At 42.5% G+C, this 14797-nt stretch overlaps 2 protein-coding genes across 15 annotated transcripts in view; both read left to right on the top strand.

Annotated features, from left to right (window-relative positions):
* LOC108002845 (general transcriptional corepressor trfA) overlaps window positions 1-9077 on the top strand; it is a 69444-nt gene extending 60367 nt beyond the window's left edge. For both annotated transcript variants that reach the window (XM_028669217.2, XM_017064779.3), the window contains one exon: window positions 49-9077. In XM_028669217.2, the coding sequence (XP_028525018.2) occupies window positions 49-226 (178 nt within the window). In that variant the 3' untranslated portion in view covers window positions 227-9077. The remainder of the gene's footprint in view (window positions 1-48) is intronic.
* A 479-nt stretch (window positions 9078-9556) lies between these two features.
* Window positions 9557-14797, top strand: part of LOC108003706 (SH3 and multiple ankyrin repeat domains protein 3) — a 94875-nt gene continuing 89634 nt past the window's right edge. For 11 of the 13 annotated variants that reach the window (XM_062071584.1, XM_062071580.1, XM_062071573.1 and 8 more), the window contains exon 1: window positions 11109-11417. The gene's annotated coding sequence lies outside the window, so the exon portion shown is untranslated. Of the gene's footprint in view, window positions 10072-11106; window positions 11418-14797 lie in introns of those variants that run through there. The other 2 variants (XM_062071568.1, XM_062071574.1) reach the window with 2 other exon arrangements.

Raw genomic sequence — 14797 nt, 5'->3', positions numbered from 1 at the left:
TCGTGTTTTAAACCTGTATCGTAAATTCTTTTTCTATTTTCACGGCAGCGAGCCGGACGAATGGGTATTAGAGTCCGAAGTACAAAGCACGAAAAACGTAGGGATACGGAAAGTGGCGGCGTCTCACCCGGAGGAAGTGAGCTTGGCCCTGTTCTCGGCAGTGGGCAGCACTGAGCCGTCGTCGATGCGAGTTAAGCAGCGCCGGAAACCGGCCAAGAACTCGTGATAATGCCGATCGAGAATGATCGAAGGGAAAAGCGTGACCAAGTAGCGACGATCGAGCCAGAGAACGAATAGAGAGACGAGTCCTGTATCAGGATGATCGCGCTTTCTGGTATGGAAACTGGGGGAAAAAGTAAAAAAGAAGCCTAGCAAAATTAACCTGAATGCAGATAATTCAGGGAAGGGTAACCTGGGTAAGACGCCCTCTCGTTTCGAGAGCTAGAAATGCATGGCCCGAAGTACGGATTAGATTGGATCGAATGGTCTTAACGAGTCCGAACTGTAATGGACGAATCGGGAGAATCCATGAGGATCTGCGAGAATGGATTCGAGAGAGAGAGAAGAAGAAGGACGAGGATAGATTGGAAGATATGCATCGCTCGAGAAGAGGAAGAAGAAGAAGAAGAAGAAAGGAAGGACGAACGAACGGACGAAGATTAAGAACTTAGCTAAGAATATACCCAAAGGAGAAGAAAGAGTAATTACTACATTCTAATTTATTTAGCCTAAATCGAACGAAATCGTTAGGTGATATATTTAGTAGTCGTGGATAGCGATGAAATGATATTCTTGTTGCCTATCGATACCAAATTTTGAAAACGTTGGGGTCGATTCCTGCCACGAGTGCCTGTGATACTCGAAGCTGCGACACTCGTCGGACTCGGAAGAGCTAGGCTTGGGCCTCAAAAGTGCCTCACCGTGGATACGATTTTATATACCGTTGACCGTCGTCACCAAGACCAATCGAGAGAGACGGTGGAGTTGAATTAAAATGAAAGAAAGAAAAAAAAGAAAAAAATAAAAACAAAAATACAAAAAAAAAATACAAAAAGAAAAAATACAAAAAAAAAAAACAAGAGGAAGAAGGAGACGAAGGAGGAAACAATAACGCAAGAGACGAGACGAGAATTTTACTTCGATACAACTCGATACGATAATGCGCGACTCGCTGTTAAGCGAGCGAAGAAGGGAGTAATAATGATAATAATAATAAAAAAAAAAATAATAAAAAAAAAACAAAGAGAAGTAAGGGAAAAAAAAATGCAAACTATTAAATGTTAGTTAACGAGATTGTAAGGAGATAATCACTCTGGTGGCCTTAAGAATCAATTAATATCTAACAACGGCCCCTTGGCACTTCCGGGCCCTGTTCAACTACCCCCCGAGATGAAAGAGAGAGAAAGAGAGAGAGAGAGAGAAAAGGGGTGCGAAGAATGGAGACGCGAACTTGTGTTTCGGCTCACCCTCGACCCTCGACCAACTTTTAAAAGGAGATGTATCTACCTCGATCTTCAACTCGGTAGAAATTCGTGCAGGCCGTTGTCGTGCGACGTGCGGAGATAAAGAGAGATTGAGAGGAAGAGAGAGAGAGAGAGAGAGAGAGGAGCTTAGAGGGGGCGTGCATGCATGGGCGTTGCGTTATCGGATAAAGGAATCTTGCGAGAAGACGACAACAGAGGGCAATAGCCAAAGACGAATGTAAATGGTATCACCGAAGAATAGACGAAAAAAAGAAAAGAAGAAAGAGAGAAGGAAGAAACGAGATACGATTCGCTGTTACTTTCACGAGAATGTATAATAAAACAAAGGTTGACGCGAAACTTGAAACGGTAAGAGACAGTCGAACGACCGATGTGCCAATGGGATTTCTATCGAGATTTATCCGTTTTCCCCTCTTCGAGAAAAAGAAAGAGAAAAGAGAGAGAGAGAGAGAGAATATCGTGTACGAAACGAGATGGAAAAATAGAGAGAAGAGTAAAAAGAAAAAAAAGTAAATAAATAAAAAGAGAAGTCGGAACGAGCTTGCTTTGTTCGTGCCTAAAACTTGTTTTTCATTTCACACTTCATCGTCAACCTATTTTTATCTTCCCTGCGCTTAGTTACGTGCAACGAAAATGTCAATGCTGCAAACTCTGCCGCTGTGGCGAAACGAGATCGAGCAAATAGTTTCTATTATTCTGTTTAACCCTCTCGTTCTTATCTTCCGATCGCCGAATCGACAAAGGCAAAAAAAAAAAAAGAAAAGAAAAGAAAAGGAAAATCAGAATAAAAGCAGGAATCTCCAATGATTTTTCATTTCAAAAGCAACTGTACATTATATATTATATACACATACATATATATATATATATCCTCTTTATGATTCCCGAATTCAAAAACTCTCTCAGTTCCAAGTCTCTGTATCGTCTCAACGTTTTTCATCCGATTCGACGGAAAAAAGAAGGGAAGATAATATAACATCGCGTCGAAGAAGAATTTTGCACGCAGATCAGCTATCGGAATCGCGACGAAAGAGATAAAAATTACTCGGTCGGTCGGGGATACCTGCGATAAAAAAGGAACAGCTCTGAAGGAAAGAAAGTGGATGAAAAAGGAAGAAAAAAGAACCGCCTATTCGACAGCGTGAGAGCATCGACTGCAGTACCGACCGTACGTACGAAGAGCTGTTACCACTCTGAATAATAAGGATGAAACACGATGGCTGTGTTACATTTTCCACAGGAGTTACTAAAGGGTTGGGGGAATAATGCGAAAGCGAATCGTTTACAAAGAGGAAGGAGAAGAAGGAGGAGGAGGAGAACTTATGGATAATGGATGAGTGTGTGTCGGATCGCTATTTTCATAGGTGTTAGGTTAGACACGCCGAGATCGTAGAAAATATATTTCTCGTATCGCGGGAATTTCTGACATCATGGAATGTGGATGCCGCACGATTGTACACATATATAATTATGTAGAGAGTAAAGTGAATACTTGTAAATTAAGAGGAGTAACAAGTGGGAGGGGTGGATTATTCGACGTGTCGACGACGTGTTGTGTAGCTGGTACGAGCTGGTATGATCGAAAAGATGCGAGGAAGAGAGAGAGAGAACAAGAAGAGAAAAAAAAGAACGGAGGAGAGCAATTATCGAGCGAAGAAGGAGACAACTGGATAGAGCGAAAAGAGGAAAAGAATAAGCATACTGGGACATACACACACACGGACAGAAGCACATCTACACACACCAGCTAAGAAACACTGCCAATACGATTGTAATTAAGAACTCTAGGCTAATTGGTCGATTAATTATTCTTACTATTATTATTATTATTACGATTAACTGTATAATCCGATAGATCTCTAGTTGCCGCGGATGTATAAGTGGTTTACGATGTGTCCTTTGTTGCTTCAGGTGCGTGCGTGCGCGTGAGCGAGTGCGCGAGTGAAAAATTATTCGTCACCGTAATTATACATATATATATAAAAAAAAAACTCTCGCTGGTTTCCTTTACGCAGAAAAAAAAGAAAAAAGAGAAAAAAAGTACCGGCGCACGTGCCAACGGCAACGGGATATATATTCGCGGACGAGCGTATGTAAATAGTTAGTTGAAATTATCTGTAAATCGCCTGATGATACGGGCCACTGCCTCTTCTTTTAGAAGGATATCGAAGCTGTCCCGAAGGGGGCGGCGCACAGCCTATTGTCAGCTTACACGATTCCAAGCGAGAAGGAGATTCACTTTTTTGATCTTTTGGATTCTCGTTTCGGAAGAGAGAGAGACACACACATATATATATATATATATATACATACACACAAGTACACGTTTGGGTGTTCAGCATCACGAGAAGAGGAGCGCCGCGATGAAATGGAATCGAAGAGGGAGATCCGTTCTGGCTCGTTATGGAAAGAGGAAGCGGTTCGCAGGAGAGAAGAGAAGAAACGCGTCACTGCCAAATAACGCGCACTGCCACCCGTTCAAATACCATGGACGCTGTACGCGACTTTCAGAAACCGCCTCTTAATTAATTCGCTTAACTTTTCGAGTTTGGTACCGTTTTCTCACCGTCCCGCGCCTAAACTGGTCGCCCTCCGATCGATTCTTTTTCTTTCTTTCTTTCTTTATTTCCCTCTCTTCTCTCTTCTAACGTTCTTCACATCCTTTTTAGATCCGTTTTTTTGCGCGAACGTTGCGCCGTCACGCGCGCTTACTGCCAGTCTCATCACGTTGGACGCGAAACCAAGGCACTGCCAGCGAAAATATAAAGACGTAGGAAAATCCGTATCGCGTATATATATATATATATATATATGTACATAACAGCTATATGTGTATACAAGTTAAACTCGCCGTTTAAACGCAGAGATAAAACGATCGATCGATTTTTTCGTTTAGCGCGCGGTATATTCTGCCCCCCTCCTTTTCCTCTCTTTCACCGCTCGCCTTTTTCCCCCCTCGTTTTTTGCTTTTTTCCCCTTCCCCCCCATGTTGTGGCATCTTTCTGCCAGTGCCATGTAACATATCTCACGTCGCGCACCTCGTTTCTCTCCCCACTATTTTTCGTACCGCTTCTTCTTTCTTTCTTCTTCTTCTTCCTCCTTCTTTCTTCTCCTCCTTCTCTTCGTGTTCATCTTTGTGTTCATGTTCGCGTTTGATTTACTTCGTGGCGTGATCGGTGGATTCGATCGTCGTTCCTTTCGCTCCACTCTCGTCGCGTTTCTAACGATCCTCTCGTTAGATGATCGATTAGGTGAGATATATAGGTAACGATTACGAAGAAACTTTTATCACGGGTGGGACCAATTTCTATTTTGCGCGGGAACTCGTGTTAGTACATACGTTTTTTTTTCTCCCTCTCACTCTCTCTCTCTCTCTCTCTCTCTCTCTCTCTCTCTCTCTCTCTCTCTCTCTCTCTCTAGAATTATTTCGAAAGCATTGATACGATGCGTGTGAACGTAAGGCGGGAGGGGGGGGAGGGGGACGCGTTCAGTGTCGTGTTCAGTCGTATTTAGAAAGATATAATCGAATTATCGATTAGGTTTAGAACGTTTTCGCAACGTTGTTTAGATAGAAATTATTAAGTTTACTCGATTTACTCGATATTTAGACATGTAATTGTACGTTTGTTTTTTTTTTTTGAGCGAGGGTGGATCGGCGGGAAACGCTTTCGGTTGTGTCCGATCACGCTTGATCTCGTGGCAGTGAACCGTGGCGGGAAATTTAAAATCGATGCGAGATGAAATGAAAATCTGATTTTATTTCGGAACCTGCCCCAACAATTTTTCGACATTTTTAGATTATTATTATTATTATTATTATTATTATTATTATATATATGTGTATATATTTATATGCATATATATATATATATACATAAACACACACACACATATATATATATTATAATCATCATAGTTCGCTTCGGAAAAGACTGTCCGCATTTAGTGTATAGGATCTAATTATTGTGTGATTCTATTTCAAGTAAACGGAAAAAAAAAAGAGAAAAAAAAAAAAGAAAAAAAAAAGGAAAAAAAGGAAAAAAGGAATCGGAGTAGTAGAGATATTCGATGCTGTGAATAATAAATTACCAGTTCTTTCAATTGATTTATTCTGACATTCGTATTTTTGTTTATTTTTTTTTTTTTTTTTTCCTTTTAATCATTCGTCGATTATTCGTACCGTTGTATTTGAGAAATAAAAAGAAGAAGAAAACATCGACAGAAAGACAAAGACGGAAAGAACATCAAATTGTTCAGTTTGAAATATTGATTTTTCGTAGATACATTTTTCTTCCTTTTTCTTTCCCTCCCCCCTTCCTTTTTCTAAGACGGGGGAGGGGGTTGTATTTGTTCGCAATACTATTCACTTTTAATACCACTTTTTCCCATTTTTTTTTTTATTATACATATATATGTATATATATGTATATATATGTATGTGTATATATATATATACATATATATGTATCGATCGTGTTTTTCCCCCGTGCTAGCATTAGTAAAGTATCCGCGTTATTTTACGCATTATTAAACAATAATAAATGTATATTTTAACGAAACGTTGTAAAGTTTTACATAAGGTAATTAGGATATTCGTTAGGATTGAAAACGAGAGGGGAGACTCGGGCTGAGGAACAGTTACGAGGCGTGTTTCAACTTGTGTTTCAAAACAGATGTATCGTTTGAAGAGTGTGTGCATGTGGTATTGTTCGCGATCGTGGCTGTTCTCTCGGTTCCCTTGTACATGTGTAAAACGTATGCGAAAGACTGTGGAGGAGTGAGAGAGAGTGATCGCGTGTGTATATGCATGCCTGCGTGCGTGCGCGTGAGAGAGAACACGCGGTTATAATTATAATGGATCGTTTAGAGCACTGTGTAAATAAAGATACACGATCGATTACGAGTCGCGATGTTCGGGACAAAAAACTATATATATATATATATATATACATACACATATATATATATATATATATATAGACGAAGAAACGATAGGCGGAAAAAAAAGAGCGAGAGGAAGGCGAAGGAGACAGAGAGAAGGAGGAAAGAAAGAAGAACGATGGTACGACGACGGTCTCGTATTTTTGCAAACGACAGTTGAGAGTTAACTTGATATAGAAGCGGACGAGACGCGTATGTAATAATTTTTTTCCTTTCGTCTTGCGTTCGACATGCCGAATATAATTTCTTCCGAATAAAAAGAAGATACTAACGTTTTTCTTTTCTTTTTTTTTCTTTTGCATTTTTTTTCTTTCTCTTTCTTTTCAAAGGAAAAACGAAAAAGAGGATATCGATGGTTAAACGACGATTCCTCGGAGACACACGTGTTCGTTTAACGTTCGGTTGTAATTAATTGTTCTTTTTCCATCGATTCGACTCTCTCAAAGCTCGCGTATACTTAAAGCAACTAGTGGATAAGTTTGTAAAAAGTTTGTGAAATTGAATTTATAAATTCTCATTCCAGTCGGTTTGTCGTCCACGTTGGAACCCTCGAGCACGATCTCCAATCCATCGTCACACATTCTTTTTCTAACGCGTTTCTTTTAATCGCAATCACGCGCAGGGGAAAAAAGCAATATACCACGGATAAATAAACCGCGTGCACGCGTTTCGGCTGGTTCTAGCGTACGAGTGGAGCGTATTCGAGGGTTAAACCGAGGCCGAGAAACAGCTTCGAAATTCGCGTTTCGAAATTCGAACAAGTGATTTTACTCGCTTATCGACATTTCGTCGGGCGTTTTGTCATCGTTATCATCGACTCGAGCGATTTCAATCGAGCGTGTTTCCCTCTTAAAAATCGTCCAAATTCGATCGAATTTCGAAACCGCTGTTGGAAATTTCGCCGTTTCTTTCAGGCAACGAAGGGGGAGGGAGGATTTAAAGTTCGTGGACGAAAGAAGCACGAAACGCGGCGATAAAAAAACTTGTATATTGAATACGGCTTTCTAGTTTTCACGGCTCTCTCTTGAAGAAACCGCGCTCGAAGAAAACTATTTACCGGGCGCGCCTCTTTAATATGATAATAATAATTAAAAAAATAAAAATAAAAAAGAGAAAGAAGCAGCAGAAGGCATTCGTAAAACGTACAAAGAAAAAGAGAAAAGAGGATGAAAATAAAGTGAGCAGAGTTGAAACGATTACAGAGGAGAATTGAGACATGTTTTACCAGTGTAAATAATCGGCTAAGGATATTAACGATATAGTGTTTGCTCTTTTATTATAAATTCTACGTAGAAACGGACGAGGAGAACGATCGCGTCCCCTCGAGAGAGAGAGAGAGAGAGAGATATCGTTTCCTACACACGATCGCTATGGATCGGCATACGATACACGCGTCTATCCTTTCGTCAAATTTTCCATTGTTCGAGCCTCGTGTCGATTATCGATCGTACGTTCCACGCGTTTCTTCCCTCTTTTGCTTTTGCTTTTTGAGAATTTCTCATTGTTCCAAACCGAATGTGACGAACCGCCATTTTCTTTCTTCATCATTCGCGATAAAGGTGAAAAAGAAATAGAGAAAACGAGATAAATCGGATGATATATATATATATATACATATGTATAAAGTTTAAAACGTTGAGATCGGTAAAAAATCGGCACCGTCGACGTCCACTGTCTTTCGACCTTTGAAAACTGGAAAGCCTGCTCTGATCGCCTTTTTTCACTTTTTTCATCGGATATATATATATATATATCGATATATATATATCGAGCCGATCGTTTCTTTGAACGACCTAATTTTTCCGATGAGGTGGCAATAAATTGTCTCCGATCGAGGATTAGATATGGAGGAATATATAGAGAATAGAAGAAAGATATACTTAATTGTTATTGCATGTACACAATGTGATACAATGATCGAGAGATGAGATAATAAAATTTTGGACGAGAACGATCGGTTGCCGCTTCATCGGTCGCGCGAATTCCTCGGCCTCGCGATCGGCCGACTTAAAAGAGGAGGAAGAAGAAAAGGACGGGGAAGGAAGGAACAATCGAAGGGGGAAATCGAAGAGAGTTCGCTTCGCACTGCCAAAAAAAAGAAGAGAGAAAAGAAAAGAAGAGCTAAAAGAAGCGAAGAAATAAAGAGCTCAATGTCTCGCGCTTCATTGTGCGCGTTGTTACCGATCCTGTCGTGAGCGATCGTCGAAAGCACCGCCGGTGTTCATTCTAATCCACACTTATATAGATAGTGGTACGACTACTGCTACCATTACTATCACTACTACTACTACTATTACTACTACTACTATTACTACTACTGCTACCCGAGAAGAGAGGAGGAATATAAGGTAAAAACAAGAAAGAAAAAAAAATGAGAAACAATACAATGTGTAGAGAGGGGGGGGAGGGGGGGAGGGGAGTATAAGATAATATACTTAGACTAAACTGCGCACGCGAAGATTTTTTAAAAACCCGTAATTAAATCGCGCGAGAACAGAGAGAAGAAGCTAAGCGCGTCGAACAGTGCTTTTGACTTTTTTGGACTATTTTCATGTACAAACACGAAATGACGGTTTATAGCTCAAGGAGAAACATTAAAAGAGACAGATATTGTAAGAGAGTAATAATAATTTGACGGTTACGATATCGTAACACACGCGTGTTCTTCTTTTCTTCATTCACTTTTCTTCATCCCCCCTCCCCCTCTTTCCTGCAATCGTTTCTCTTTATCGATCTCTCTCATCTTGTCGAGCGGACCAACCTTCAACGTCGTCGCGAGTGTCCAAGTATTATTCGAGAAATATTCGAGAAGTACTACTTGTATTGTACTTTTATATATTTTTTTCGTATTGGAGGAAGTGCGATGTCTTTGTGGAAGCACGGTTCGCTTCCGTTTCCGGCACGAACCACCCCCGTGACGAGAGGAACACGATATTCCCGCAGGCGGTGGAGAAACCCGATCTTTGCTTCGGGATCAACTCTCCTCAGCGCAACCTGTTGGCCACGGGCTGAAACGGGTGTGCTCGTTCGCGAGAGAAATTCAATAAGTCGGCGCGCGTGCCTTTTTTCACGGACGAACGAAATTCGTGTCGATCGCATGCGCGAGAACGAGAGAGAGAAGACGATATAATTAGCCGTTGACGGTCGCGGTGTACGGTTACACGCTACGATTCTAACGCTCTCCTTTCCCCTCTTTCGGTTGGCTCGCGAACTCGTTAATTACGGATGGCCGATTAACCGGGTGGGGACGAACCGATCGACTCGTCTTTCTTTTTCATCTCTCTTCGTTTCGAACGAAGCGTCCGTTTCGCCCGGGGAGAGTGAATTTTTTGAAACGAACCGTTTCGAACAATCGCGAACGCGAACAAAAGACTTTCGCGAGATAGTCATAGAAGCTATCGGTTTAAAATTACGAAATTTTACGCAGGCATCATTGTCCCGTCGACAGGTCGTTAATTAGAAAGTCAGATATTTAATTTTGTTTATACCGATACGCGGTTGGTCTTGTACAGTTACTCACCATTATTCCCCGGCAAATTCCCGTAAGGAGAAAGCTGAAAAGCGACGAAGAAATTGTCCCCGACGAGGAGAGGATCGCGCATTTCGCCAACGAAACGAAGAAGATCGGGAGGATGGTGAAAAAAAGGTAAGTAAGCCGGGTGGGAAAAACGGGCGCGCCGGTAATCGGAAGACGAACGATTCGTTGATTTACCCGGTCGGCTTGGAAACACTGTTTACCAGCTGGCCGGTGAAAGAACGGGAAGGAGACCTGGAATGGTAATGGTAATGGTAATGGTACCGGTGCAGAACGTCGGGAACGCGGAGTTCGTTTCTTGCCTCGTACCCTCGACGTCGTCGAGTTTGTTCTTCTTCGTCGTTTGGATACAGTTAAGGGAACACCGGGATGAAATTCAGTCCACCGATTCAAGTCCCACGGTCCTCGATGTATTCTCCAACGATCGTTTCCAATTACCGCAATTACTATCGGAACTCGATTTTACTAGCGTAATTTGTCTCTTCGTTTGTTTGTCATGTCGTTAGATAAGCTTGTTGGTCGAAGCTTTTATCTTTTCGAGCAATCTGACAAAACAAATTGATGACCGGCAACATATTTCCATTAAATTTTCATTACATTTGAAAAATTATGTTTTAATTATCATTGGAACATGGACATTTTGATTTCACTATCGCGACATTAGTTTGGCGCCACTTTTTTCACTGATGTAATGGCGTCACACGTTGCACAAATGATAAAGAAATCGAATTTGCACTCGTATGTGTTGTGCATCACTCGTGTACGACAATCGTGAAAACAAGGAACATACGTGTCGAGAATTTAATAATACGTTTCGAATAATTTTCGCAATTATCAGTTATTCAGTTAACGTATCGTATAACACGTGTCATATATACACGAACGAATAGATTGATTTTTGGAAGAAAATATTCAACTCACTGTCGTAGTTTCAATGCACGTAACTAGAGTCACCGACCCAGTATCCCAGTATCCCAGGAAAATCATTAATTTTATTTAATCACCGCTGTGATATTCGTCCGTAATCTATACGAATTAACACTGTTTAAATTTAATCGAGAGCGAGGGGGACAAAACACGATACGACGAAATTTCATTTCAAGCGGTTCGGTTCGGTCGGCTTCCAGATGCGGCGCTGCGATCGCGGCGTTGGAGGTTGTGGGTAGTCGCGAGCGTGAGTTCAGGCCGGTAAGACGTATTTGTGGTCGTCTCGTGTTTGTGATATACGTCAAACGCGCGCCTCGGCGCGAAAACGAGGGTGTCGATTTAACGTTGCTCGTGCTTTAAAGTGTTCTTACGGAAGTGCTAGTGTGACCGTCCAACGGACGAGTAGTGTTGACGAACTTGATCGACTAGTGAAGAAGAAGAAGAACTCGATAGAAGAGAGAGAAATTGAATAGCGCTTTTCTCACCACTCCCGAACGAATTTCGTTGAAACGTCATCTTCTTCGTGAGTAGTGAGTATCTTTGATCTTTCCTAGCCAATCTAGCGTTATTCGATCGTGACACGCAAACACAAAGGTATCGTCACCATTGAATTCGATCAATGAATTGTTTCTGGTTTTTCGTAATTTAAAAAAACGACTCGCGTCGATAACGTAGAGTTTTGCTGCATTTCGTAACGATCGTAACGACACGTCTTATTATATCGTGTTTCTATTATTCCGACTTTTTTTATCTACGTACTACTTAAATTTCTCTATCACCGACAATCGCAATTATTTCATCACCGAGCGTAATTATTTCACAATGTAATATAGCGTGGTCGTCAATCGATTTGAAGTGCGCCGAACGTTCGCGATTAATACGTCGTAGATCGACCTTCCGTGTTTTGTTTGATATTTCCGTTTCCATAGAATTTGATGTTGTTGGCTAATCAATGCTAGTAATTGAGAAAATCAAAACGATTTATTCCGAAATGGAAAAGAAATTCGATGAGTTCACTAACGGCTATCGTCGATGCGTCAATATCGCTCTCGTTTATCGGAGCAATTTTTACAAATTTAACCATCGATTCGGACTATCGATTAATGCGAAATGGAAGCTCTCGAAAATTTCGATTTTCCGACAGTTTAGTCGGCGAGCATAGGAGCGTGGTGCGACGATCGCTATTATATTTCGCAAAATGTACTTCGATTTTACGAAATTTTATTCGTTTACTCGAAAACGTAACTCCATTTCGTCAACACGCGACGATTGCGTCTTGGAATCCACTAATTTTCGGCCAAGGATATTTCGCTGGTAAACAAACGTTTTTTGCTATTCGGTGACGAGTCGCGCGAGCGTGTAACTCGAATAGAGCACGCTTTTCTCGAAGTACGTTGGCACGTGTAACGTTTCCCCTGCATATGTCTCCGACAACAGGTTTTCGTGCACGTAAATGTTTATTTTGTTTACGTAACGCGTCGAAGGCTGATTGCGTTCGATCCAATAGGACATTCGCTTCTTTTTCCCCCTGTTCCTTTTTTCATTCGTTTGCGCACGTATCTCCGTTCGTTTAGCGAATCGTTGCTCGAAATAAAAGAATCGCGGAAAGAAGTTAAAACGAAATCGGCGTATCGAATCGTATCGCGAAATCATGCTCGTTTCAGAAGAATCTCAGCGACTCGAGACTCGTTCCACACCTACGCCGCAATGGCGTGGAGTATTCGCTCGGCGTGGATAGTCGTAAAAGACACGGTGGAGGTTCGTCGACTCGAGGTAAAGTCATGCGCAGCGTGGTGTCGTGTCTGTTTAGAATTTCAGCGAGATCCGTTGTTGAATTCCGGCACGAGCGGTCGTATTTCACGGAGAAGGGCTAGGGAGACGTGTAACGGGCGTCGAGAGAGGATTTCCCTAGCGCGATCTCGTTAGTATCTCGATGAAATATACAGGTGCAAAGTAAACGCCGCGCGCATTTTTCCGTTCGCCGGCCAGATAAGAGGGATCCTGTGTGCCGTTCGTCGCTGTTTATGCTTCCACGATGGAGGTCGCGCTGGATCAGAGGCCAACGGAGGAGGCGTTACTTCTTTCGCACGAACGATCCTTTTCCCATTTCGTTTCCCGTTTGCTCGTTTCGTTCCTCGCGGCGATTACCTCGAGACGTTCGAAAAAATCGCGCGAGACATTTGCACGTGAGTTTGCGAATTTTTCGACCCGCAGCGTTGCACGGAATGACGGGGCGAGAATTATTCGCGCGGCTATTAGTCAAAGCTCGCGTACTCGTCGATCTGAACGGTTGGATGCGCGGCTAATAAGCGCGATAGGTGGAAAAAGCAACGAAATATATATCGTTGACACGAATCAATTGGCTTCCGTTCACGGTTCTCGCGGCCACGAGTCGAGCGTAACGAGCCAACCTTTCAGACGTTCTCGTCGTGCTCGTAACGCTGGTAATCAGTGATGTAACCCGACGGCTCTCTCTCTCTCTCGCCGAGAACAGCTGACAGCATCGCGGAAAATTGGCGAGGATGAGTCGTCCGATCGAAAACGCTTATAATCCCGATCCCCGTAATTTCGCCGCGGTTAATTGGCAGCTTCGAAAAACACCCCCCTCCCCAACCGCTGATTCACGCGAATGACTTTTTTCTCTGCAGCGCATGCTTGGCAGAAAGAAGAAGGGGAGAGAGGAAAAAGGAATGGAAGAATGGGGCGCGCAATTGGCGAATTATTCGAAACGCGTGGACCCGATTCCCTTCCGCGCTTATCGTTATCGCTCGTCCGTGATACGAGGAGGTGCGCTTTATCGGCCGCTCTCCGTGTCACAACCCAGATGCACGGTGGGATAATGCGACGACGCGATATTTGTACAAATGAACAACACGCCGCTAGGATGATTTATCGTTTCACGGCTCAAGGATACCTTATCTTGGCCAATTACGCCCGTTGATAACAGGTGGAGAACAAGACGCAGTAAAGAAGTTTCGTTTCGTCGGATTAGAGCCTCTTCTCCTCGCTCGAAACCGAACCATCCCGATGAATTATGCGAGTTTTCCTCCATTCCCGGTGTTTCTCGACTCCCTTGCGATATCAATTGCGCCGGGACGAACGCGTTCTCCCTCAGAAGAGGAGGGGGAAAAAATTGACAATTACACGTAGCAGGTTTACGTCTCTCTTCCGGTCTCGATTCTTTCAGCTTCTCGAGCCTGTTTATCTCGATATATTTTTCTTCGATTTTGCGCGTCGTCGATAATAAATTCCCCCTTTCTCGCGATAATGCGCTGTCGCCGCGCCTCGATTTCGACGAAGAAAAGAGTTCTTTGACACCTCTTCTCCCCCCGCCTCGACCGTGCCCCTCTTGAAAAAAGGGTTTGTCTCGGGGAAGAGTTTGCATAGTACATCTTTCGCGGGTCGTTGTCCTGCGAAATTGCTCGTAAACAATAAAGCGACAAAGGATGAATGGCACCCCCTCCCCCTCGTCTTTGAAATTAATCGACTCCATTCCATCGATGGGATGCGTGCTCCATTCCGAATTCTTCTGCCTGGTGAACAGAAAGAACGATAGTTTTTTTTTTTCTTTTTTTCGAGAGAAAGGAAGCTCTCGAAAGCGTAATATAGGGGTATTAAAAAAAAAAAGGGGTGGAAGGATATTTTTCCGCGGAGACTTGGCTTGGAATTTGAAATTGAATCCAGCGCGATATGAAAGATCGTGGATGGTGGTTGAATTCGGGGAGGAGGGAGGAGAAATAAGGTCAACGCAGCTGTTTTCTTCCTATATTAAAACCGGCGAGGAGGAAAGTTGGCCGCAACTATCGCCGAAAAAAATTCTTCCTTCCACGGAGAAATTTTCCAGACACGGGTCAAACCGCCCTCTCAAACTGTATTTCGTACTCTATTCACGAAAAGGAGAAAAAGGAAG

This window comes from Apis cerana, linkage group LG2 (assembly GCF_029169275.1).
Source record: "Apis cerana isolate GH-2021 linkage group LG2, AcerK_1.0, whole genome shotgun sequence".
Lineage (NCBI taxonomy): Eukaryota > Metazoa > Arthropoda > Insecta > Hymenoptera > Apidae > Apis > Apis cerana.
Note: the sequence above shows the minus strand (reverse complement) of the source record. Positions and strands in the feature narration are given on the sequence as shown.